Source organism: Aplidium turbinatum, chromosome 17 (genome assembly GCF_918807975.1).
Source record: "Aplidium turbinatum chromosome 17, kaAplTurb1.1, whole genome shotgun sequence".
Classification (NCBI taxonomy): domain Eukaryota; kingdom Metazoa; phylum Chordata; class Ascidiacea; order Aplousobranchia; family Polyclinidae; genus Aplidium; species Aplidium turbinatum.
In genome coordinates, this window is record NC_137488.1 from 10,378,893 (window position 1) to 10,406,528 (window position 27,636).

The following is a 27,636-nucleotide window of genomic DNA, read 5'->3' on the forward strand; positions in this document are numbered from 1 at the left end:
TGAATCTGACTCAGTTTCTCACAGTTGACAGCTTACTTGTTGGCCTTGTTTAAAATGGTGGGCGTAACTTCAGCATAGGTTGCATTTCTATATTAAGTTGTATTATCGTATTTCAGTTATTCAATGCATACTTTGTTGACAAAATAGAAAATATAGCGAGAAAAGAAAATATGCGGTACCGAAAACGTAATCATAAAGCGCAACACAGGATTGAAAAAAAAAAAGTACCATCGAATATGCTAGTTGCAGCCAAGAAGTATCACTTGGCTGCAACTCTCGAGACGTACACCGACTTTACAAGCCGTTGTTCAAAGCCATACAAACTGGCTTTTCTTAGTAAGCTCCTGCATCTTCCAAAACGGCACCAGGGTAACATCGCCATGGATCCCACGTTAAATCCTGCCAGGACTTCAACATGTTTTGCAAAGACTCCAACATTCCCGAATATTGCTTGTCATAAGCCAAGTTATGGTTTTGCAGAGAATCACTTGTTGAATTATACATTTCCAGCCGAGGCCGGTAATAGTATTTCTTCAGGGTTTTAAACCAGTGGGTCGGCAAACCAAGCCGCGTTCTATTGAGAATATCTTGAAAAGTAGGAGCCAAGTAAAAGTCTTGATTAATTGGAAAAGGCGTTTGATAATTCAAATTTTCAATTAACGTCATATTTCCTTTTGTCACAGACCTCATGGGGTAATACATTGTAACTTCGTGCAGACTGTGGCTTGCAAACACAACGTCACAGCTTGTGGCTTTCAGAAGAGATTTCCCAGACAGAGTAACGAGTCGATGGAAAATTTTATACTGCGGATAATCCAAACTAAACCAGTCTAGCACTGTCGGTGTAATATCAAGAAGAGAAACGAACATATCTGATCTCTGACCCCAAACGTCTTTGTCAAATGGAGAAGACATGATAAATGGTTCGATCGTTCCAGAATGATATAGATTAGTGCGTCCGTTGGGAAAAGGGATTCCATTGTCGGATGTGAACAAAATCAACGTATTATCCAGATACCCAGCATTCTTAAGCTCATTCAACATAATCCCCACCCCTTGATCTAAGCGAGATATAGTGGTGTATTGAGCGGATATGTCTTCTCTTGCGGCAGCTGTGTCTTGTGCAAATGCAGGTACAATAACGCTACTAGAATTATAGTAGCTTGGAACCCAATCCGGTATAATTCCCATCCCTGGCTGACCGTTGCCGAATTTTTCGCAAAACACTCCGTACTGGGGGTGAGTGTAACCACACCTATGAGGGTCGTGAAATCCAATGTACAATAAGAAAGGTTGATCATTCGGCTGCGTTTCAAAAAAGCTTTTGGCTAATTCTTTCATTCGAGTGATATTGCGGCCAACCTGCAAGATTGAGTTATTTTCTTCTGTTTCAGCAAAGTCAAATGGGTACACGCTTTCTGGAGCAACATGCTTTTTTCCGATAATAGGCTACCTGTGCGTATCCCAGCACCTTTTAATATAAGCGGTAGACTTCGAACTTCATCAAAGGAATTGAAGTGATGATATCCGTTATGCAATCTATACATTCCTGAACACAAATATTTATTTAGCTGCAGAAAGGATATCACTGAAAAACTACCTTGCGAAGCATCATATTGAAGGTAGAGTAGTCTACAATAAAAGATTCTAGTTTCGGTCACCAAAATGGTGCTTTGTACTGAATTTGTTAAGTGCCGTATTTTCACTGCTCTGTGAAGCACATGAAAGTTAATTTTAGGGAGTAACAGCTAAATATGCATCTTCAAGCAAAAAAACTAGTGCTATCTGTTTCTGATGCGAGCCGAGGCTTCTTTTTTGTTCTATTCCAAAACATTTAAAAGCTAAACTTTGTAGAACCGGTACCACACTTCATAGGCATGCATATTTACAAATTAATTACAACAAAAAAGGCTGTTGAAATATTACATGACAGCAACTTCTTGCCTCTCTATTCACCATCCTATAGGTTATGGCTTCAACATGATGAGCTCTGTCGTTAAATTGTTTAACGCAACATAAATTATTCTCCCTACCTATAAGCGTCATGATATTTAAATAGCGTGAAATCATATCTAAATTTTAAACATACGCTACCATTTTGATGCTGGGGTAAGCCGGTAAGAATGGCTGACCGGCTAGGAGAACAGCTGCTGACAGAAGTATGAGCGTTTGTGTACGTTAAACCGCGTGCTGCCAAAGAAGAAATATGTGGTGTTTTGATCACATGATTATTGTAAGCATTCAACTCCAATCCAAGATCGTCAGCAACAAGGACGAGAACATTTCGGTTCGTTGATTTCAGGCCATATGCAGCTTGTACATTTATTTCTCCACACAATAGCATTGCTAACCAAAGGAAGATCATTTTCTTAACAAGTCGCTTGCAAATAACTCCTGTCATCAGTGAGAAAAATTAAATGTCAGATTGGCAGTATCACATGCAATCAATGCGCATTATCTGACAAACTTTTAACCAGAACACTAGAGGTAGAGAGTTCCCGGCAGTTTCTTGGAGCAATTCAACAGAAACTCCCATTGATGCTATGAACACATTTCAGTAATTCAAAACGGCTCATGCCAATTCACCCAGTGCCGGTGGGTCTAATTCTACTTTGCAAAGAAGTGGTTTGAAAAACAATGCATAAATGTGTGGTGAATCAAAAGATTTGACTGAAATTAGCGGAAATACAAATTTATTATATGAACGTGACAACGGTAAAGCATGGAACACAAAATCGCCGCTTAATAAGCCCAAGCTTGATGATAGGCGCACTGAAGACTTCTGACTTCATTGTCAAGGACTGGAACCATCAAAATAAATTACTGCAAAGGCCCGAAATATGACGTCTTAAAAGTCTGTTTATGATAAAATATGTTTTGTACAGTCAACTGCATAAACAAAAATTAACAAACGTACAAGCGAACGTGGTTTCGCATGAAAAAATTGCCATTTTTAATGATTACACCGGCAAACGAAATGTTAGTTTTAGGCTTTTTTGTTCCACTTTCAGATTATGTTCTTGTTTTTCTATGAAAATGCTGTCAGAGCATTCTCTTGGTATAAGTTTAACAGCAAAATTGAATTTACGCAACGCCGATTTCAAAGCAAGACTTATGTAAGCTTATTACTTTTAAGAATTTTGTGGGGCTGCAATTTCTCTATAATCAAATAAGTTAGTGCTTACAAAGAGATGTATTTTATTGCCATGTAGCCTAGTATTTATACTTGGCGTGTTGCAACTTGCAACACCGTGGTTGTTTTATATTTCTCAACCATAACTGCTCTAGTTTTATGCATATCTTGAAGTTAGTAGGAAAACTTGAAGTATTGATCTGACTGGTCTATTGAAGCGTGGCGAAGTAGTCGTAGTGTACGAACCTGAGTCAGTTTCTCACCGTTGACAGCTTAGCCTACTTGTCGGCCTTGTTTAAAATGGTGGGGCGTTACTTCAGCAAAATTTGCATTTCTATATTAAGTTGCATTACCGTATTTCAGTTATTCAATGCATACTTTGTTGATAAAATAGTTCTATGCAGCACGAGAAGACATAGCGAGAAAATAAATCAAGTGGTACCTAGACGTAATCATAAAGCGCAACACAGGATTGAAAAAGAAAATAAGTACTATCGAATATGCTAGTTGCAGCCAAGAAGTATCACTTGTCTGCAACTCTCGAGACGTATACCGACTTTACAAGCCGTTGTTCAAAGCCATACATACTGGCTTTTCTTTGTATGCTCCTGCATCTTCCAAAACGGCACCAGGGTAACATCGCCATGGATCCCAGGTTAAATCCTGCCAGGTCTTTAACATGTTTTGCAAAGACTCCAAAATTCCCGAATATTGCTTGTCATAAGCCAAGTTATGGTTTTGCAGAGAATCACTGGTTGAATTATACAATTCCAGCCGAGACCGGTAATAGTATTTCTTCAGGGTTTTAAACCAGTGGGTCGGCAAACCAAGCCGCGTTCTATTGAGAATATCTTGAAAAGTAGGAGCCAAGTAAAAGTCTTGATCAATTGGAAAAGGCGTTTGATAATTCAAATTCTCAATCAACGTCATATTTCCTTTTGTCACAGACCTCATGGGGTAATACATTGTAACTTCGTGCAGACTGTGGCTAGCAAACACAACGTCACAGCTTGTGGCTTTCAGAAGAGATTTCCCAGACAGAGTAACGAGTCGATGGAAAATTTTATACTGCGGATAATCCAAACTAAACCAGTCTAGCACTGTCGGTGTAATATCAAGAAGAGAAACGAACATATCTGATCTCTGACCCCAAACGTCTTTGTCAAATGGAGAAGACATGATAAATGGTTCAATCGTTCCAGAATGATATAGATTAGTGCGTCCGTTGGGAAAAGGGATTCCATTGTCGGATGTAAACAAAATCAACGTATTATCCAGATACCCGGCATTCTTAAGCTCATTAATCATAATCCCCACCCCTTGATCTAAGCGAGATATAGTGGTGTATTGAGCGGATATGTCTTCTCTTGCGGCAGCTGTGTCTTGTACAAATGCAGGTACAACAACGCTACTAGAATTATAGTAGCTTGGAACCCAATCCGGCATAATTCCCATCCCTGGCTGACCGTTGCCGAATTTTTCGCAAAACATTCCATACTGGGGGCGAGAGCGACCGCACCTATGAGGGTCGTGAAATCCAATGTACAATAAGAAAGGTTGATCATTTGGCTGCGTTTTAAAAAAGATTTTGGCTAATTCTTTCATTCGAGTGATATTGCGGCCAACCTGCAAGATTGAGTTATTTTCTTCTGTTTCAGCAAAGTCAAATGGGTACACGCTTTCTGGAGCAACATGCTTTTTTCCGATAATGCCTGTGCGTATTCCAGCACCTTTTAATATAAGCGGTAGACTTCGAACTTCATCAAAGGAATTGAAGTGATGATATCCCTTACTCAATCCATACATTCCTAAACAAATGTATTTATTTAGCTGCAGAGGATATGCAAAAACTACCTTGCAAAGAATTATATTAAGGTAGAGTAGTCTACAATAAATCCCAGTTTCGATCACCAAAATGGTGCGATGTACAGAATTTGCTAAGTGCGTATTTTCACTGCTCTGCAAAGCACATAAAAGTTTCTTTTTGCGAGTAACAGCTAAATATGCATCTTCAAGCAAAAAAATAATAATGCTACCGGTACCTGTTTCTAATACGAGCTGAGGCTTCTTTTCTACAGTATTTCAAAACAATTTAAAAGCTAAACTTTGTAGTACGGGTACCATATTTCATAGGCATGTATATTTACTGTATAAATTAGTCACAACAAAAAAAGGCTGTTGAAATATTACATGACAGAAGTTCTTGCCTCTCTATATTCACCATCCTACATGGCTTCAACATGATGATCTCTATCGTTAAATTGTATAACCCAACCTAAATTATTCTCCCCATAAGCGTCATGATATATAAGCAGCCTGAAATCATATCTAAATTTTAAACATACGCTACCATTTTGATGCTGGGGTAAGCCGGTAAGAATGGCTGACCGGCTAGGAGAACAGCTGCTGACAGAAGTATGAGCGTTTGTGTACGTCAAACCGCGTGCTGCCAAAGAAGAAATATGTGGTGTTTTGATCACATGATTATTGTAAGCATTCAACTCCAATCCAAGATCGTCAGCAACAAGGACGAGAACATTTCGGTTCGTTGATTTCAGGCCATATGCAGCTTGTACATTTATTGTTCCACACAATAGAATTGCTAACCAAAAGAAGATCATTTCTTAACAAGTCGCTTGCAAATAACTCCTGTCATCAGTGAGAAAAACAATGTCAGTGATCACATGCAATCAATGCGCATTATCTGACAAACTTTTGATGTTAAAACTTCTATAACTATAATTTTTTGTGCACAGTGCATCTGTGAAAAACATCAAACCAGAATACTAGAGTGGTCCTGGCAGTTTCTTGGAGCAATTCAACAGAAACGGCTCATGCCAATTCACCCAGTGCCAGTGGGTCTAATTCTACTTTGCAAAGAAGTGGTTTGAAAAAATGCATAAATGTGTGGTGAATCAAAAGATCAGCGGAAAAACAAATTTATTTTATGAAAGTGACAACGGTAAAGCATGGAACACAAAATCGCCGCTTAAGAAGCCCAAGCTTGATGATAGGCGCACTGAAGACTTCATTGTCAAGGACTGGAACCATCAAAATAAATTATTGCAAAGGCCCGAAACAGGGGCGCCGGAAGCGGGTTTTTTTCTACAGATGGAGGGGCGGGGGGCAATGGTGCCCTTTTAAAGTCATGTAAGCTACTGCACATTTTGCAATATAACAATTTCTGCTATTCGTTTTAAGCCTAATTATAATCTTTCATTTTTGCTTCAAAATAATATTTACGGCACAAAATTAGGCCTTAAAACTCGTGTTTTTTTCGGCAGCCATCGTGGCCTACCGGGAACTCCTTCTCGGCGGCCAAATCTGCGTGCTTGGAGGCCAAAATACAAATAACGATAGCACATGTAGGCCTAAATAGAATTAAACTTGCAACAATGCTGAAATGATCACTTAGCGTTGTTGAAGTCTGGGCCTGGGCGACGTCCTACAATAGAATCGTTGCACCACGCAATAACTGCTTTATCGGGATTGTAATCCAGTAGGCTACTGCGGGACCATCTAACGACACTCGCACGAGTGTCTCCATGGTGGCTGATTGTAAAGAAGTTCGCCACTCCCCTAGAATCCTTTTTAGCAACGAAAAACAACGTACGACATGTGTTGACGATGACGGCAAGGTAATAAAATAAGTATTTCAATGATGTGAAGGGCATTAGCCTAAAGACTTACAGCGCTGGTGATCGCAGTTGGATATATTCCATCAATAACAAATGTTCTCCCACAATGCAACAGTGGCGATTATGACGCGCTGACCTAATTTTGCGTCACACTTTGATACTACATATTTTCGACAGTTAATCCACGATCATTCTATTGCGAAATTAAATAATTGGCTAGAAGAGACCGGCGGCCAAACTTGGACGAAAGGAGGTAGCACCGGCGGTCATTCAAGCACTACTTAGCGCCCATGGCCTCAGGCTGCTTTAAGGCTTGACAATAGATTACATCATTATAACATAGCATGATGCCCTTCTTTGTATACAGGACACTTGTAGGCTATCATTACTCAATGCATAGTGAGCTGATAGATTAGCATTGTCGCTTTATCTTATCTTAAAACTTGAAAAAAAATTGGCCTTTTAGTAAACAAAAGTGCCATTTTATCGCAATCTTGCCCCCCCAGTCAAAAATCGTTCCGGCGCCCCTGGGCCGAAATATGACGTCTTAAAAGTCTGTTTACGACAAAATATGATTTGTACAGTCAACTGCATGAACAAAAATTAACAAACGTACAAGCGAATGTGATTTCGCATGAAAAAATTGCCAGATTTAATGATTGCACCGGCAAACGAAATGTTTGTTTTATGCTTTTTTCTTCCACTTTCAGATTATCTTCTTGCTTTTCTATGAAAATGCTGAAAGAGCATTCTCTTGGTATAAGTTTAACAGCAAAATTGAATTTACGCAACGCCGATTTCAATGCAAGACTTATGTAAGCTCAGAGGTGAGCAGTACCGAGTACAATTGTACCGCGGTACTTTTTGTGTACCGGTACCGCGGTACTTTTTGAAATTTGTAGCGGTTGCCTAAATACCCAGTACTTTTTTGGTCAAAATACCCGGTACTTTTATCGGTACTTTTTTTTCAACAATCTTAACTCCGTAACGATTTAGCCTAATCCATGAACGAAAATGGCGCGAAGAGAAATCATCATGAACGAAAGTGGCGCGAAGAAAAATCGAGATTTCATTAACGTAGTACGAGATTTCTTCACGTAGGCCAATCCACAGCTCTGATCATCAGCTCGCCATGGCGTTGCATCCATATTTTCGGCTCTCGTTGATCCCACAATCAAACATGGATCTTTTTCGTCTTCGTCGTATGAGCTGTTCTTCTGGACTATATGTTTGGGCATGATGTCATCAGCCACTCGACAGTCTCGTCATCCAGGGCCTTCAGTCCAAGCGCTCCATGTGGTGGTTGATGGATTGGGCAGTCATGGACGACATGATCTACTGTCTGGTCTGTGGCGCCACACTCGCATCCCGGTGAGGGAGCCAGGCCCCATTTGCACATGTCTGAACGAAAGCGACCGACGCCGGTTCGTAGGCGGTTAAGCCGGACCCACGCAAGTCTTGCGAGGGACATTCCCGGAGGGTGGGGATCGACGTCGGGTAGGAAATCACGGAGTCGGGAGGTGTTGTTTTGCCACTCCATGTTCCATGTGTAGTTCGTCCAGTGTGCCGCACTTATTCCAAGATCTTCAACGTTGTTCAGAAGCTGTCGTGCGGCGGGCACAAATGGGCGTCTTGATTTCAGTCGCTGCTGTCCTCCAGGTAGGCGCTGGGATGTACTGTGGAGGAGGTGGTCGGGGTCCAGTGCGCGACGAGCAAGGGAAATCATGGCTCCTTTACGGCGAATCTCAGCAGGTTGGATGCCTGCAAAGGTGGGAAGACAGTCCGTTGGAGTGGGACGCAGGCATCCAGTCACAGTGCGTAGTGCGTCATTGATGGCGGTGTCAATGTGGCGGGTGTGAGAGCTGCGGCACCACACTGGTGCGCAGTACTCAGCGGTAGAATGGACAAGGGCCAAGGTAGCTGTGCGAAGGGTTTTCGCATCAGCTCCTCAGCCGGAACCCGCCAGCCGCCTCAAAAGTGCAACGCGCGCAGATAGTTTTTTGCGCAGTGACTCCAGGTGTCGTTGGTACGTGAGTGACCTGTCCAGGGTTACGCCGAGGTAGGTGGGTTCGGCGCAGTAGGGGAGGTGTTCGTCATCGGTGGTAATGTCGATCTCACGTTTTGCTCCCTTGTTGTTTAGGTGGAAGGCCGCCGACACTGTCTTTGCCTTGCTGAGCTGTAGCTTCCATTTCTGGAGATATGTTGATATAGTTGACATGTCCTGGCTTAGGTTCCTCTCCATTGACTGCCAATCTCCGGCTGGATGCAGGAGAGCCAGATCGTCTGCGTAAGCATACTTCCTGGAGGTGGTGTCAGGCAGGTCATAGATGTAAGTGTTAAAGAGGAGGGGAGCCAGGACAGAGCCCTGTGGGACGCCGTTCCTGAGTCGACGTAGTCTACTTCGTCGGCCGCTACCGGTGGAAAGGGTAAAGCTGCGGTTTTGCACAAGTTCCACAATCATATGGACCATGTGCCTGTCAGGAAGGAGACGGAGTAGTTTGCAGGTAAGGCCGCTGTGCCATACAGTGTCGTAGGCAGCCGTGAGATCGACAAACACGGCGCCAGCCTTCTTTTTTGCCGAGAAGCTGTCCTCGATGTCTTGGGTCATCAGAGTGACCTGGTCTACAGTTGATCTTCCGTGGCGAAAGCCGGCTTGTTCCCGCGGGAGCTGAGGGTCTATTATCGGTTCGACACGGGCGTAGATAAGTCTTTCGAGTATCTTGAAGGGGATACAGAGCAGAGAGATGGGGCGGTAGCTCTTCGGATCCTCTGGGGGCTTCTTCGGCTTTGGGACTGCAACCACTAGGGCTCTTCTCCAGATTCTTGGGATGCGCAGGATGGATGAACATGGATGAACGATATTCATTTCTTTCGGAAAGCATAGCGAAAAGCATCAAGACTCAGTTGATCAGCAAGCTTGAATCTTTGCTTGAGCAAGAAGGTCAGAATGAAGCTGAAAGCAGCAGCGACGACTTAGAAGAAGTTGCTCAGCAAGACGAGTTTTCAGTTTTTGTTTGAGCAACCGAGAAGCCGACGACAAAGTGCATCTAAACTGGTTGATGAATTTCTCAAGATGAGTCCTCAGAGATGCATGCTTTAAGCATCCGACGATCGAAAGACTGTTTATTAAAACAAACACTGCAATCCCTTCAAGTGCTGCTATTGAAAGAGTTTTTTCCACAGCTAAAGACATTTTGAGGCCGAAACGAGCTGAATTAAGTGACACTCATTTTGAGATGCTAATGTTTTTGAAAGCGAATGCCTAGAACAAGCTTGCCCCAAACTTTTACTAAATACCCAATTAGTTATAAAGTAATAGGCTTATAACTTTAGGGTCTTATCAAATTCTTTTTTGTAAAGTGTCGGGGACAGGCGCGGATCTAGGAGTTTTTTTTTGGGGGGGGCCAGAAAATGAATTGAAAAGTAAGAAAAAGATAAAACAGATATGAACAATCAGTGGCGTAGCCAGGAATTTGGGGGATTTTGACGGCGTGTTCGCCAAAGGCGACACCCAGCGGCGGAGGGTCTGGGGGGCCTCCCCCAGAAAAATTACTTTGAATTTGGTGCATTCTGAGAGCATTTTCAACAAAAATATGGGTATAAATATTCCTGTAAAATGGTGCTGTCCGGTGGCATAGCAAAAGGATAAGATCATGTTTTCTTGGGCATTTTTTCGGTAATAAAGCTAAGTCTCTATGTTTTCGTGTTGCTAATTCCTGGCTGAGATGTTTGAATGTTTGGTATTGGCAAAACTCGCTCTTTTAATGCAGTTTCGCTTAAAATTAGGCAAACTTTGTTTTAGAGACATGGAGACTGAAAGCATCATTCTCAATATCGTGACGTCACACGCGCTCCAAAGGGGGGGGGTTGTAAGTCCGCTGTGGGACTAATATCAGCTGTTTAGAAGCATATCAAACCATTCAACAATTTCTCACAAAATTTCGGGGGGGGCCCGGGCCCCTTGGGCCCCCCCCATAGATCCGCGCCTGGTCGGGGACTGTACTGCAATTCCTAAAAATTTTTAGTACTCTCTTTGCTTTGAATTGTGTGTGTTAAAATAGGAGTCCAATGAGGATTCGTTGTTTTGCGGTTTGCTCCGTATGTGGCATAATTACTGCTTTTCAAATGTTATGAGCCCCTGTTTAGTTGAACAGAGGTGTAAAAAGTAATCCATTTCAATAGTCAAGTAAAAGTAGGCTACAGTCACTGAAGGTCAATTCTAATTCGTTACAATTACAAGTAGAAAGTACCAGAGCACATTATCACTCAAGTAGAAGTAAAAAAATACTGATCTTTAAAATTACTCCAGTAGAATTAGTAAATTTTGCAGTCAAAAAACAAACATTTTTGACAAATTTTATCAAGTTTTGAAAAAATATTTCAAAATCCCAATATTTTTAGTCATAAAATATCTCACTTAATGAAAACAAAATCCAAATGTCTGAAACAAAAGCCAAATAAATAAATAATAGATAAATAGTTTAATTTTTAATGAATCATTTAGGTCTTAGGAAGATAAACTTTTCGTTTTAACAAAACTTTTTATTTTTAACAATTTCTCTTTAAAATATTTTTTTATCTTAGAAATGATACCTTTTTAACAGATTTTTATCAAAGTTACAACTTTCTACTTGATAAAATATAAAATTACTCGAGTAACGTTACTTTGGCATAAAACTAAACAAGTGAAATTAATGAATAATAAAACTACTCAAAAAGTACTAGTTACTGAACATTGCTACTTAACATAAAAGTAAAAAGGAATTATAGTGTCACTGTCTTTTATTTTTTGCAAGTTGCTTTTACGTTTATGCTAATTGCAAGCCAGCCATTTTAGACGGATACCAGTTATTTTGTTTTGTTGCTACTTAAGTAACACTACTTTCCTTACTTTACACCTCTGATGTTGAATGGCCTTTACTTCCAATAGCTAAAAAATAGTCATTCTAAGTCTTGTAACTTGTATTTAAAAAAGTACCGTACCGCGGTACTTTTTGAAAAGTTCCGGTACCGCGGTACTTTTAAATTGTACCGTGCCTATCTCTGTGTAAGCTTATTGCTTTTAAGAATTTTGTGGGGCTGCAATTTCTCTATTAATTGCAACCAAACGTTTTAATCAAATAAGTTAGTGCTTACAAAGAGATGCATTTTATTGCCATGTAGTTTGTAGTAGGCCTATTTATACTTGGCGTGTTGCAACTTGCAACACCGTGGCTGTTTTATATTTCTCAACTATAACTGCTCTAGTTTTGTGCATATCTTGAAGTTAGTAGGAAAACTTAGTTTTGTCTAGTTTTACGAGCTGAAACTGTAAGTAGGCTACAATTAGCTTCAAAGTATATTTACCACTTTTGGAATTGCGCCGCACAATGATAGCAAAAACGAACCAACGTGATGCTGCTCAATGCTCAATTGCTCATACACTACCATTTCCGTTCTAGTCTTGTGTTTTCGTGTAAAATGTTTTCATTCCTCAACCAAATCGTGAGCTGACTGATTTTTGTGTCAAGCCATCTGTTGACAAGGCAAAATAAGTTCTGTTGCTATTGATCTGACTGGTCTATTGAAGCTTGGCGAAGTAGTCGTAGTGTACGAATCTGAGTCAGTTTCTCACCGTTGACAGCTTACATGTCGGCCTTGTTTAAAATCGTGGGGCGCTACTTCAGCAAAATTTGCATTTCTATAGGCTATTAAGTTGCATTACGGTATTTCAGTTATTCAATGCATAGTTGCATACGTTGTTGACAAAATAGTTCTATGCAGCACGAGAAGACATAGTGAGAAAGGAAAATAAGCGGTACCTAGACACTTGGCTGCAACTCTCGAGTCGTATACCGACTTTACAAGCCGTTGTTCAAAGCCATACAAACTGGCTTTTCTTTGTAAGCTCCTGCATCTTCTAAAACGGCACCAGGGTAACATCGCCATGGATCCCACGTTAAATCCTGCCAGGACTTCAACATGTTTTGCAAAGACTGCAACATTCCCGAATATTGCTTGTCATAAGCCAAGTTATGGTTTTGCAGAGAATCACTGGTTGAATTATACAATTCCAGCCGAGGCCGGTAATAGTATTGTTTCAGGGTTTTAAACCAGTGGGTCGGCAAACCAAGCCGCGTTCTATTGAGAATGTCTTGAAAAGTAGGAGCCAAGTAAAAGTCTTGATCAATTGGAAAAGGCGTTTGATAATTCAAATTCTCAATCAACGTCATATTTCCTTTTGTCACAGACCTCATGGGGTAATACATTGTAACTTCGTGCAGACTGTGGCTTGCAAACACAACGTCACAGCTTGTGGCTTTCAGAAGAGATTTCCCAGACAGAGTAACGAGTCGATGGAAAATTTTATACTGCGGATAATCCAAACTAAACCAGTCTAGCACTGTCGGTGTAATATCAAGAAGAGAAACGAACATATCTGATCTCTGACCCCAAACGTCTTTGTCAAATGGAGAAGACATGATAAATGGTTCGATCGTTCCAGAATGATATAGATTAGTGCGTCCGTTGGGAAAAGGGATTCCATTGTCGGATGTGAACAAAATCAACGTATTATCCAGATACCCAGCATTCTTAAGCTCATTCAACATAATCCCCACCCCTTGATCTAAGCGAGATATAGTGGTGTATTGAGCGGATATGTCTTCTCTTGCGGCAGCTGTGTCTTGCACAAATGCAGGTACAATAACGCTACTAGAATTATAGTAGTTTGGAACCCAATCCGGTATAATTCCCATCCCTGGCTGACCGTTGCCGAATTTTTCGCAAAACATTCCATACTGGGGGTGAGTGTGACCGCACCTATGAGGGTCGTGAAATCCAATGTACAGTAAGAAAGGTTGATCATTTGGCTGCGTTTTAAAAAAGCTTTTGGCTAATTCTTTCATTCGAGTGATATTGCGGCCAACCTGCAAGATTGAGTTATTTTCTTCTGTTTCAGCAAAGTCAAATGGGTACACGCTTTCTGGAGCAACATGCTTTTTTCCGATAATGCCTGTGCGTATTCCAGCACCTTTTAATATAAGCGGTAGACTTCGAACTTCATCAAAGGAATTGAAGTGATGATATCCGTTATGCAATCCATACATTCCTAAACACAAATATTTATTTAGCTGCAGAGGATATCACTGAAAAACTACCTTGCGAAGCATTATATTGAAGCTAGAGTAGTCTACAACAAATGATTCCAGTTTCGGTCACCAAAATGGTGCTATGTATTGAATTTCCTGAGTGCCGTATTTTCACTGCTCTGTGAAGCACATAACAGTTAATTTTAGAGAGTAACAGCTAAATATGCATCTTCAAGCAAAAAAAAACGTGCTATCTGTTTCTGATACGAGCTGAGGCTTCTTTTTTGTTCTATTTCAAAACAATTTAAAAGCTATACTTTGTAGAACCGGTACCATACGGTACTTCATAGTCCATCACATTTAGAAATTAGTCACAACAAAAAGGTTGTTGAAAATGAAATATTACATGACAGAAAATTCTTGCCTCTCTATTCACCATCCTATAGGTTATGGCTTCAACATGATGAGCTCTGTCGTTAAATTGTATAACCCAACATAAATTATTCTCCACATCTATAAGCGTCATGATATTTAAACAGCCCGAAATCATATCTAAATTTTAAACATACGCTACCATTTTGATGTTGGGGTAAGCCGGTAAGAATGGCTGACCGGCTAGGAGAACAGCTGCTGACAGAAGTATGAGCGTTTGTGTACGTCAAACCGCGTGCTGCCAAAGAAGAAATATGTGGTGTTTTGATCACATGATTATTGTAAGCATTCAACTCCAATCCAAGATCGTCAGCAACAAGGACGAGAACATTTCGGTTCGTTGATTTCAGGCCATATGCAACTTGTACATTTATTTTTCCACACAGTAGAATTGCTAACCAAAGGAAGATCATTTTCTTAACAAGTCGCTTGCAAATAACTCCTGTCATCAGTGAAAAAAAAAATGTCAGATTGGCAGTATCACACGCAATCCACCAATCCATGCGCATTATCTGACAAACTTTTAATGTTAAAAATTCTATAAACCTGTGCCTATTATTTTTTTGTGCACAGTGCATCTAAAAAAACAAACCACAACACTAGAGTGGTCCCGGCAGTTTCTTCGAGCAATTGGTTCAGAGCAATTGGTTCAGAGCAATTCAACAGAAACTCCCACCAGTTTTGGGCATAATTTAAAAACCTTTCCATAAAAATAAACACGATTTACATTTCCATACTAGTCAATCGTTTAAACATATCACTAGCAACCAATTACTAATTCACAACCTTAGCTCTGCAAGAGGTATGCAACAAAAATATTAGGCTTTATAGACGTCGTAACAACTTTAGAATAATTAACAAAACAAAAAATGATCACCCTTAATAAAAACATTTACCCGAAAGAATCAGAGAAGGCATTGACGATAGCTTTCACAGCGCTGTATTGGCGAATATTTTCTCAAGATAGCAAATTAAGCATGGAATCTCGTAAGCAAAAATCCTCTAGGTCGTGAAGTTTCTAAGCTTTCACAGCGCTGTATTGGCGAATATTTTCTCAAGATAGCAAATTAAGTATGGAATCTCGCTAGCAAAAATCCTCTAGGTCGTGAAATTTCCGCTTGCTATTAGAAAAATCAGCACATTTTGCAAAAGAGTGTAGGCCTACTAACGTGAAATGACATGTGACTGTGTAAATGGCACGAACATGTGCTAGAACTGTACGTATTTGATGATAAAACATTCAAAAATAAGTTGTGAAGAGAAAAAGTAGCAGCATGCCTTTAAACAAGATAGTCAAACGTGAGTTCGATACCCAAACTGGTCATATGAAACTTGCCACTGAAGTTCATTTCAATATGCAATTCTGAAAACAACAAAGATTCTACACACAGGTTTTGGCAATACAGTACAGTATTTAGTCTACATATCTTTTAGATGGTAAATTTGCGTTATGACAAATCAAACAAATAACACAAAATAAAATGGTGCAAGTCAATCGGCTTCATGGTTCAACAAAGAATATAGTTTAGATCCTATGAAATTCTAACATGTAAACTAAAACAGAATAAATCAAAAGTCAAACCTTTAAGGAATTTTATTGGGAAAAACTTTGAAAGAACTACTAATAGATGAGAGTTAAATCTCTAATAAGTAAATTGCAATATATCACTGGGCATGATCAGAACAGAAAAGCATTCATACGATAAAGCAAACTCACTGCAATGAGTTTGAGTATGCTAGGTAGGTGCGATAACGTACAAGTACCATCACTCAGTAGCCCGCCTTTCGACGCGACAAAGTTTGAAAATATTGGCAAATGAAACGAAAGACAGGGAATTTTATAAAGTGCCATGGCGATTGTGTATGCATGGCGTGGCATCTTGGAATACTTGGCTATAAACAGAAAGTGAATAGAATGGAGTGGCGACTGAGTGACCGTAGACATCTCACTGGAGGCACGGAGCGGTACTACTTTGCACAAGGTTCGGACAAACAAAACGAGAATATTTACTGCGGCTACAGCTTGTAGTACTGTATAATAATATTAATCATCCGTCATATCTAGGTTGAAGCATGACGGTTGAGAATTTTGGATTAAGTGAATGATAAGGCAAGGAAGTCAGTTCTCGTGCCTCCTTCAAGCACGCCATTGAGCATCTTGCCAAGGCACGACCACTCAGCCAACAAATTGAATCGACTGATTCCATGACACGAAGATATATCCAATTTAACCACTGCCATTTAGATTTATTTCCTAACCAAATCTCTGCATGGGAGTTTTAAAATTGGCATGACAAGCATGCGGCGAGATGCCTAAGAAAACCATGTCACCCTGTTATAGATGGAACGTATCAAAAAAATATCAATTCCTATATAGAACATGACTTCCAAACACCAAACGACGTTCAAAGCCAGATCCACAGTGACACAAACGAGATGATTTTATGTGTAAAAGATCGAATGTCTCAATCAAAACAAATCAGGCAACAAAGCCATTTCTGTCGTAAGTGTTCCACGTTACTCCATCGCCTGCTGGTAGATGCGAGGATGGTAAAATCAATTTGAAGAATATGGACCTGAAATGCATCGAAACACTGATAAGAAATGTCAATAAATCAAATTTCCAAACAATTGCTAGTATAGCTGCATAACTTATACTACGTTGGTTGGAATCTTTATCTTCAGAATGAAAAAGGTTCTTTGCAAACGTAATCCCGAGTTTCGCATAATCGTAGAAGCTTTGAACCACTGACGCAGGCCCAGTTGTCAAGGTTGACAGAGTGGAGTTTCTGCTTGTTGAAGTGTTCTTTTCTAAACTGTTCCATCCACTAAATGCCGCTGGAGATGGAAGGCTGTTCTTGAATCGCGTTGCTCAAATGCACACACAGAGAGCTGGACCGTCATCTTATTGATTCTTCGGTAGCTTAACCGAATGAGCTATCAGAGCAAACAAAATATATTCCAACCTACCTAGCAGTATAACATCCCAGCAACAATTTCCAGTTTTCAAGAACACCAAAGTTGTGTGGGTTGGAAAACCTTTTCTTCAACTTTCTCATTCTTCTCCTTTCCTTTTCATATATCAATCTTTCTATGCTTGTTTCTCCTCTTGAGATTAGAAGGATATGCCAGATTGTCAAATAACCCAACGCAAAAGTGACCGAGCTGTAAACAATGGGTGGTTAGTTTTTGACAAATGAAATTATTCTTGGAGATTCGTCATCTTTGAAGCAAAATGGGTGATGATGAAAAGATAACGAATCTTCAAGAATAATGAAAAGGTAGAACCTTGATTTTTTTTAATTGGCTTGACAAAAACTGGGACATTGAACGATACTACTCAAGTACTCATTCATAATTATCGCATTGTTTTTAGCGTTCGTTCTAACAATACCATACTTTGCATCTTTATTTCAATTGCCAGCTACATTTTCGCTACTTTACCTCAACTATTTCGCAACCACTTTTGGCTTTCACAAACCCGAATTGTCTCAGAAACTTCCATTCTATAATTGATTCAAATATTAGACCATCTAACACAGGGGTGAGGCACAACTATGGGGTGCGATGCCTGTTCCCAACGGATGCGTGGACACAGAATCATTAGGGTGAGGTAATACACGACGCAAGAAGTTAAGCTTGTTTAACGGCCTTGTAGTCAACATTCTAAATTGTACATGACCATTACGTTTCAGCCATTCTGGGAGAGTGTGCGAGAATTGGTAGGTGATGGACTGATGGTGTCAATAAGGAAAAAGGTCAGGCATCAGTTACAGCAGCAGAAAACAACACAGTAAAACTGGGGTAATGCGATCACCTCCACGATGTTGGATGTAATACGCGGGGTAGTGATTGGTTTTCCTCTAAAATGCAAGTAAACAACTGTTAGAGGTGAAAATAAGGTGAAGGTGGGCAACAAGGTAGATTTGAGGGTGAATGTTTTCGTGGAGTAATCTACTTATGATATCACAGCATTAAGTACACGTTACTATAACAGGTTTTCGTTTATCATACCAGAGTATTATTTATACATGAAAACGATTGTCTGAACAGGAATCGGGGACTCGACAGTGGGTGTGAGAGTGGTTAGTGTACTTACTTAAAGTTTGTGACTGTTTTTACCAAATACAGGTTGCTACGATTTCTATGACATAACAAACCTGCACAATATCCATAAGTAGACCACACTGTTGCTGAAAGATCGGCTTTTTCCAAAACATAGATCATTGGGGAAGAAACGCGCAGTTTTAATAATTTTCTCTGAAAATTGTGAGAATTACAGTGAATTTTCAAACCGTTATTTTCAAATTATCTTGACAAATTGCTTCAAACAAGTAAATCAGATGTATATACCAGTTTAACAAAAATCATATTCCGTATAAGACTTTCCAATGCAACATGACAAGTAGCTACTCAAGACAGGGTTGAGAAAAACCCGGGTTTTTTTAAAAAAGCCCAACCCGCCGGGGTTTTATTGGGTTTTTTTAAAAAAGATGCAAAAAAAGGTAGATTCATGCTTATTTCACCTCAAAACTACTTTTTACGAGTGAAGTGCCTTTCACTCACAGTACATGCTTGTATAACTCAATAAAATAATGCACTAGGGCTGTTGCTGCTTGAATGTTGCATCATCCATTAGTTTCAAGATCAAGTTGGATGTTGCATCATACACTGATTTTTATACCAAGTTGATGCTACTGTGGTAGAAATCACATTATTGCATCATTTGTTTAGATTTGAAGGCAAGGAGCATTTATGCCATCATGTTTAAATATTTTTTATCATTTATATATATATTATATATAGTAATGGATGAGCAATTGAGCGATTGCGTGGCCAATTAGGCAAATGCTCTGAAACAGCCATGCGTTAGAATCCAGAATCTGTAATTGGTAAATAGCCTCCTAAATTGCATTTCACATCATATATACAGACTACAGTAGAGTAGTACTTTCACCAATTTAACTATAAGGCCTTCTCGCATAAATGAGTTTTAGTGTAGTATACACAAAGTGACATTACTTGATTTTTGTGTACTGTGCAATATCCACTGCGTTTTCAGTTTATTCTTGGAAATTACTTCACAATCACATCCTTAAGTCCTAATTTAAAGTTTGTTGTAAGTGCCTTGTAGTGTTTTTGTAATTTTTATTAATTTTCCAATAAAAACTGGACAAATATGATGCTCTGGGTTTTTTTATGGTTTTTTTTGGGTTTTTTTAAGTGGGTTTTATTAAAAAAACCCACCCGGGTTTTTTTGGGTCGGGTAAAATACCAACAACCCTGACTCAAGAAGTAAGTTAGGTTGAATAAAAAGACAAATTAATTATTAATGTTCGCTTAGTTTTTGTTTGATTTATGTAAACATAAAACAACGGTAAAAATAACAACTTTTTTTCTCAGCTTACCCGACACAGTGCCTTGTCCAAGAAAGTTCAGTACACTTTCCTTGGCAAATTCAAGCTTCTCGATCAAAAGAAAACAGTCTTTAAAAACGCTGTACGAACTGCATGATACATAAATTGTTCCAAGACACATAAATACACAAAACGAAATGAAGTATCGTTGATTGAAATGTCCGATGCAGTTGTTTACCCAAGCTGAAAAAGACAAGTTTTGAAGCATGTCACTGAATCGAATAGCATTGGCATTGTCACAGAGGTATCGCGACTGACTAACTCTTTACTCACGGCAGTGGTGATCCATTTTTAATCGACAAAGATTGCAAACATTGCAATGGTGAGTTCGAGGTGGTTTTGGAAGAAGACACTTTTTGCATACAGAAGTAACTGGAGAGCCATGGATTGCCTATAGAGAAATTTTCAAGCATAATTTACAAGCTAAAGTGTTGTAAAAACATGATTCTAGTCAACTAAAAAAATTTGTTGGTTTTCAGGAAAATTGGAAAGTTTTACGGCAATGTTTGTGGTAAAAGAAATCTTCCCTGGAGAGAGTCCGGAAAGTGACAAATAGTAACAAATTGAATAGAACATTAAACAGTAACAATTGTTTGTACCAAATCGTTTCATAGATCATTTTCTTCAAAAAATCACACAAAGAGTTTGAGAGCCCATGTGTCTGCCGGGCCGCATGTTGTTACACGCCATTTCTAACAGCTGCCTATTATATGTGTTGGAAATACAGATAATTACATAATTTTAGGATATACGCACAACAAAGCTTGCAATATTGTTAAGATTAACTTATGATATTAGCGGTAAATTACATGCAGAATCATTCAAATACTTCACTCTGGCTTACCGAGGGTGGTTTTCCCGGACATATTGTGACAGCTTTATAGTAATGGAAGGAAATCATTATGAGCAAGTAATGACCATATGAAAGATGAAGATAAGCATACAATGAAGAATTCACTTCCAGCACAATCGGAAGGATGTATAAGTAAAAAATCAGAACCACCGAAGTAACCAAACAGACGACAGCAACGACGAATACCTGTAACAATGTTTGGCTATATGTCAATTTTCCACCTACCCCACGAAACTTAAACCTTATTCAAACAAGCCAAAGATTACAGTCCAAAGGTTGCGATTTAAATCATTCCATGTGAATGAGTGCACAATATTAACCTAACTTATCAAACACTTAAATAGATCAAATGAAACGTAAATTAACAAATTACAAAACATAAGGCTGGACAACTGTCGCGCTCGTGCAACCTGCGCGATAGTTGTCCAGGCGATCGAACATCAGACACGCAACAATGCAGCGCATCGTGCTGAAACACGCAAGTTCTAAACTAAATACTGAGCAATCTACAAATCCTCACAACATTTATGCAAGAAATTCTGAATAGCAGACATGCTGCTTCAAACATTTTGCGGTCTTCATTTACTTTCAAAAGAATGTTCAGAAAATCTTGGGTTGCTTTTGTGCAAGTAAGTCTAACGTTGGATTGGACACCACCACCTTAATGGTTACATGTTACAATATTTGTCTCGGAGTTCAATCGCAAATCACTCAGCTTTGTCAATAAATTACACGACAGCAACGCTGGTGCGACTCCGGACAAGTCGAAAAGGGAACTTTTAAAACACATGTCATTCACGAACACATCGTAGATATACCAGTTTACACCAGACAACAACACTATCAGAAGAAATTTCAAACTACCAACCAAAGTGAGCAGGTCAATGTTGCAAAGCACTTATAAAATTCCAGGATTAAGGCTCCCAAAAGTATGTTTTAATCGTAGACAATAATTTTTTCCCCTAATTCATAACACAGCACAAAAGCAGACTTAGGCCTATCAAAAATTGCACTCACCTTTCCCAGCCATCGTATACCAAAATTTACAATGAAAATGATTGGTTCAAACAAAGTTTCTGCCAGGGAGTCATGGGTGTTGTATGTTAACGATTTGCAGCATAATATCATGTATCGAAATCTTTGCTTCAACCAGAAACAACTTATAGGGCATCGCAGAGTATAAATTCCCATTTTGTCCCTATCGGTTATAATAATTTTTATACATCAGTTAATTCTATTCTAATGCTATGAACACATTTCAGTAATTTAAAACACGGCTCATGAAATGTAGCCAATTCACCCAGTGGGTCTAATTCTACTTTGCAAAGAAGCGGTTTAAACAATGCATAAATGTGTGGTGAATCAAAAGATTTGACTGAAATTAGAGGTAAAATAAATTTCTTTTATAAATGTGACAACGGTCAAGCATGTAACACAAAATCGCCGTTTAAAAAGCCCAAGCTTGATGATAGACACACTGAACACTTCATTGTCAAGGACTAAAACCTTCCAAACAAATTATTGCAAAGGCCCGAAATATGACGTCTTAAAAGTCTGGTTATGACAAAATATGATGTGTAGGTACAGTCAACTGCATAAACAAAAATTAACAAACGTACAAGTGAACGTGATTGCGCATGAAAAAATTGCCAGTTGTGAAATACATTCCGTTCTTGGTTAGTGGTTTGTAGGCAGAAGAAGCTTGAAAGCTGAAGAAAATAAATTGACCAAAAACCGGATGGGGAGAGTCCAACCCACAGACCAAAGATTGCCAGGAAAATCACCCCTGTACGTTTCTGCTCACGTTTTGACAATCATAATGCAAAGATTTGTGATGAGTATTCGTAGCGTCACATGGGTATATGGACCTTATCATTATTACATGCTTAACAAAAATAACTACAACAAAAGATTAAATTTGCAAATAATGTGTTTAGCAAACCATTCCAGCAGCCACTATGCTTGATTTACTAAGAAAAAAGGTTTCTGATACAGTAGTAGACGGCCGATGCCACATAAAATGCAAAAATAGATTCTAGCAATCCTTCTCCAGAAGAACATGTTTTACGGAACTTGGAACAACTTATTCAAAAAGCTCTGTACTAAGCCAAAATAAAAAATAATGTAAGTCAAGGGTGTTAAACATGCGGCCAGCGAAAGCTTTTGGTGCGGCCCACAATGCATTTTTAAACTTTAAAATGATTAACAAATATTATGTTTCTTTTATAGATTTAGAAAGATAAAACGCACTCTATAACAAATATTATGTTTCTTTTATAGATTTAGAAAGATAAAACGCACTCTAAATTGCTCAAACAATCTGAAAACGCCCATCAAACTTCACACGACTTTTTGCACTGCTGTCGCGTCATTTTATTGCGTGCGAGAAACTCGTATTGTTACATCACAATCACATTGCCTATTCACTTATTGTGTCACTATCGCAATAATAACCTTGGTATTTGCTAAAGTCAGTTCTTCAAGGGTTTAGTTTTTTCCGCTCTTTTTGAAAGTTGATTGCAAGATTTTTACTCTCCAGGTCGGTCCTTTGTTCGTTTTTCCATCTTTTTGTTCTTACTACTTTTTTTTGCGATCTAATGTTCTTGGCCTATGTTCTTAAATTTTTTTTACTGACTTCTTATTGTGTATTGCGGCCCTCGGATTAGTTCACAAGTGTTCATTTGGCCCTTAGAGCAATTTGAGTTTGAGACCATTGCTGTTTACAAGTGATGCAGCAAAACTACGGTTAAACACAACTACGTCAGGGTTACGTTTGATAAAAGATCGCGAAAAACTCATCCCTAAGTATTACAGCAAATAATGTTACATTAATTTCTTGAAGATGAGTTTGAAATGTGATATGGCACAATGAAATATGGGCGATTCAAAAGTGCGCAAGTTCCAAGTTGCTTCACAAAACAAAAACATGACCAACAAGTTGCAATTACTCAACACAACCAAAAATTAAAAAACGAGTTAGGACAAAAGCAATACCACTGCTTTTGGCAATGAGAATTAATTGAGCTTCAGAATAAGTTTGTAGATAAACATAAGAAAAAACCATGAAAAAGCGATGAGCATCAGAAATAATTTGAAATCACAACATGTAACTTTCATAAAAGAACTGGCACACCTTTTTTGAATAAACACGAGAGGAAAAGATGGTCTTTGAAAAGACCGACGGCAGAACTCCCTATTGCAAGTTTCCAAAAGTTATAGCTTTGTATCACTTTCTGAGTTACATAACCCATGACCTGATCATCGAATTGCTATTATGACAAATTTTCAGATACCATTTCAAAATGCTTGTTGTAGGCATCTGACAACCTTTTTGTATATAAAACTGCTAATTATTTTAAACATGTTAATAAATTACAGTACATATAAAACTATCATATGATATTTAAACAGAACCTTATGAATCGGAAACTAATAATGGAGTGTCATCTGCATAGTGTATACAGAAATTTCCACATGCAAGGTAGTTGTTAATATTGCAAACATAAAATTTTATAAAAGTTGTTTGAAGAACTAATGAAACAATGCTCTATAGCTTTGATCCACTTAAATGTAATGCTGACAAAGAAGAACTTCCATTGATTGCTGGAAGCTTGATAAATGGTGCTATCTGCAGTGAAATGTAAAGCAACTTGCTGTGCAGTGGATTTAAAAGTTTTTGGCCTTTCGTCTGCAACAGAAAAACATTGCAATATTGTATTATAAATACAATGTATATTTTCACAACTGTGGTACAGCAAAAACGTAACCTTAGAGTTACACAAATAGTGATATCAATTACTTAACAAGTCAAACCTTGTGGGTGAAAATTGCTCCCATGTTAATCAACGAATGAACAGAATTTGAGACAAGGTTTAAGGACAGCATTTCATGCTGAACACTATTGTCGTTCAAATAGCCAACAATCCATTGTTGTATCTGAAATGCAAGACAAAAGTAATGATTTGAGGGATAAAAATCTCCGGCTGGTTTGCTGCAATTTTGATTTGCTCCTGCTGATGATGATTGGGTGCAACCTAGTTCGTACCTTGAACCATTTGTACAGTCAGTTCGTACCCTGAAAAGATCGAGAAAAAAAATTAAAAAAAGCCGAAATTGCTGATCGCAGTTTAATAGCACAAAGCCGAAGTAGCTGATCGGAGTTTCCCCAAACAATTCGAAACAAACTCGAGGGTTAGGGTTAGCGGAAACTGCGGAAAAAATGTTTGCGGAAACTGCGATCAGCGAGGGTTAGAGCATAGATTACATGGTTAGAGTTAGGGTAAGCAGACATTGCGGTTAGCGGAAACTGCTGAAAAATGTTTGCGGAAACTGCGATCAGCGAGGGTTAGAGCATAGATTACTCTATGGTTAGGGTAAAGGTTAGCGGAAACTGCGGAAAAATGTTTGCGGAAACTGCGATCAGCAAGGGTTAGGGTTTGAGCATAGATTACTCTATAGTTAGAATTAGGGTAAAGGTTAACGAAAACTGCGGAAAAAATTTTGCGGAAACTGCGATCAGCGAGGGTTAGAGCATAGATTACTCTATGGTTAGAGTTAGCGGAAACTGCGGAAAAATGTTTACGGAAACTGCAATCAGCGGACTTCGGTTTTGAGCTATTTTTTCTCTCGATCTTTTCAGGGGGAAAATTTTAAAATGATTGCGGAAACTGCGATCAGCGACTTCGGCTTTTGTTAATTTTTTTTTCTCGATCTTTTCAAGGTACGAACTGACGGTCCGAACTGTTCATGGTACGAACTAGGTTGCATCCATAATGATTGGCTGCTAAACACCTTACAAGGTTTTGCCACCTTTTCCCGTTCGTTAACGTGCTGGTAGGTTTATATTGATTTTTGTAGTTAGTATCTTTTTCGTCCCGGACGCGTTAATGACGAAAAATAAAATGATTGATGATTGATCTACGTTTGAATATAAATTCAGAGACACCGAGCAGAGCTAAAAACAAACATGCATAAACAGCAAAAAAACACTGTAGCATCATTACCTGACCATTGATTTTGTCATGATTAAATGTCCCACCAGAACTCAGCAGATACTGACAGGTAAGCCAATACGAGACAAGAAACCGAGAGAAAGTTGATCGAAGAAAGGTAAATAAGCGACCAGCATGATTTTCAACTTGATAACAATCAACTCCTTTCATAGTAACAACTCCACACTTGATTAGAGTACTGATTCCTTGCATTAGATCTTCTTGCACTCTATCAGGTTCAAAAATGAATTCTTTTTGGAGCAACTGGCGAAGAAACACAAAATCTTTCAAACAAGTTTCTGATGAAAACAAGTTTTCATCTTTCTGTTGTAAGCTTAATTTTTGAAGACAAAAAGTAACCATTGCAGGCCGCACAAGATAGCAAAGCAACTGATTTCGATAGTTTGCCAACATGATATGATTAGCAGCATCATCTCGTACTTTTTCATCAATTGCACTAATGTTTTTCTGGCTGGTTAACCTGGTTTTGCTTTCTGGAATTGAAACCCATTGATCGCTGGAAAGATTAGACTGACCATTTGCATTTGTTACATTAACAATGTGACGGTAACGATACAAATAATTTGCTACAATATCCTTCGTGCTTCCAGCAGGCCACAGCAATCGCACTCTACAATGGTTAAGCACAGCTTTCAGCCAAACCAGCTGCTCAGTCAATTCAGGTAAGCTCATGCCATTGGGATTCATACATAAAATTGCAGCAATGAGGCAGAAAGGAGAGCACACCATATTCTCTTGCTGTTTTAGCAACACTTTATAAGCCAAAGTTTTCATTGACTTCTGCTCATCTTCTGATAAGTTCAGCATGTAACGGGGGTAACATGCATGTACCGATCGATCAAGATGTGAACCAAAATATTGTCTCATTGACATAGCTTCACCAAAATGCACATGAACACTTCCATAATCATCTTTTAGAATGGAAGCAGCTCTAAAGACTCCAGAAGTGCTTTCTTTTGGCTTGGGCACTCCCAACAACTCATATGCATAGAGTCTTTCTTCCAATAACCGATCATACGAAATGCTTACTGGCACAATCATCACATCATAAGTTTGTGCTTTCAAATACGGTTCTGAAATAACTGACAAAAGCCCAAACTTGGGATTTAAACTTTTCCCAACTCTGCTTCTTGTGCCTTCGATAAAAAATTCCATTGGCCTATCACCATTAATGAGAATAGTGTGCACATACTCAGTGAACAAAGCCCAATACAATTGATCTGATCCAAAAGATCGCCTCATAAAAAATGCTCCACTGGAACGAAGCAGTGTACTTATTACTGTCATGCTTTTAAAATCCATTCCTGCGGCAATAGCTGGAAGTGGTAAATCTAAATAAAAACAAACTATGGACAACATCAGAAAATCCATGTAGCTGCGATGACTGGGCATAAAAACCACAGGATGATGCTGTAAAAGAGTACGGATTTTTTCAACTGCTTCAACATTAATAAACACCCCATCTTTATAGATTGATCTCTGGACACTAAAAAGAGCATAACCAAGAGTCCTGACAAGAGACATGTGGTCTGTGAAAGCCATTTCTTTCAAAATAGTTTCTGCTTGTTTGAGAATTTCCTCCTGTGGCTTGTTTTCATTTCTTGATATTTGCCTAACAATCCACTGCACTCGGTCAGATTTAAGAGCTGCCTTCCATATTTCTGTAGTATGCCGAGGATGTTTGTGTAAATAAGCTGGGGGTTTAAATTCTTTACTGACTAATTTCAGTGAAGGAAATCTATGCTTTTCAAGTTCCTCTAGCATGTTGATATAACCATCTTTGTTGATTGCAATACCACTGTACAGAAAATCCATAATCTTGCAATTTTTATGCAACTAAATTACCACCCAATAAGATACAGTAAAGAATATAAATAAAAAACATATGAATCCAGATGAATTTTGACACACAAGTTAGGGCAGTAATTGGTAACATGTTTTTGGAGACCTAAACTAGTCTTGCAAACCTAATAGTTTGAAAGCACTATGACCAAACGATTAAGTTTTAAACGAAAACATCAATCACTTGGATACTACAGTTACAGATTTAGTGTTTTAACTCTAATGCTTTGGCTATATGT

General features: G+C 38.9%; 3 protein-coding genes and 2 pseudogenes across 4 annotated transcripts; all 5 read right to left on the reverse strand.

The window, feature by feature from the left end:
• Positions 1 to 282: 282 nt before the first annotated feature.
• On the reverse strand, positions 283 to 2,344 carry LOC145786166 (N-sulfoglucosamine sulfohydrolase-like; annotated as a pseudogene).
• Positions 2,299 to 5,754, reverse strand: LOC145786167 (N-sulfoglucosamine sulfohydrolase pseudogene; annotated as a pseudogene). Its single transcript, XR_014291279.1, has 2 exons — positions 5,484 to 5,754; positions 2,299 to 4,941 (listed from the first exon to the last, which is right to left on the reverse strand). The product of XR_014291279.1 is annotated as an N-sulfoglucosamine sulfohydrolase pseudogene (transcript).
• Positions 5,755 to 12,156: 6,402 nt separating this feature from the next.
• Positions 12,157 to 14,851, reverse strand: LOC145786075 (N-sulfoglucosamine sulfohydrolase-like). The gene is made up of 2 exons (XM_082597718.1): positions 14,416 to 14,851; positions 12,157 to 13,861 (listed from the first exon to the last, which is right to left on the reverse strand). Exons 1-2 carry the CDS (start codon positions 14,849 to 14,851, stop codon positions 12,612 to 12,614), a joined length of 1,686 nt encoding a protein of 561 aa, XP_082453844.1. The 3' UTR covers positions 12,157 to 12,611.
• A 1,860-nt stretch (positions 14,852 to 16,711) lies between these two features.
• On the reverse strand, positions 16,712 to 21,735 carry LOC145786076 (palmitoyltransferase ZDHHC16-like). Its single transcript, XM_082597720.1, has 7 exons — positions 21,561 to 21,735; positions 20,535 to 20,729; positions 19,964 to 20,081; positions 19,682 to 19,873; positions 18,434 to 18,533; positions 17,244 to 17,438; positions 16,712 to 16,849 (listed from the first exon to the last, which is right to left on the reverse strand). The coding sequence occupies exons 1-7, from the start codon at positions 21,732 to 21,734 to the stop codon at positions 16,753 to 16,755; spliced, it is 1,071 nt and encodes a 356-aa protein (XP_082453846.1). The 5' UTR covers position 21,735; the 3' UTR covers positions 16,712 to 16,752.
• A 54-nt stretch (positions 21,736 to 21,789) lies between these two features.
• Positions 21,790 to 27,379, reverse strand: LOC145786074 (dihydroxyacetone phosphate acyltransferase-like). The gene is made up of 3 exons (XM_082597717.1): positions 25,547 to 27,379; positions 24,357 to 24,479; positions 21,790 to 24,231 (listed from the first exon to the last, which is right to left on the reverse strand). Exons 1-3 carry the CDS (start codon positions 27,368 to 27,370, stop codon positions 24,091 to 24,093), a joined length of 2,088 nt encoding a protein of 695 aa, XP_082453843.1. The 5' UTR covers positions 27,371 to 27,379; the 3' UTR covers positions 21,790 to 24,090.
• Positions 27,380 to 27,636: the final 257 nt, after the last annotated feature.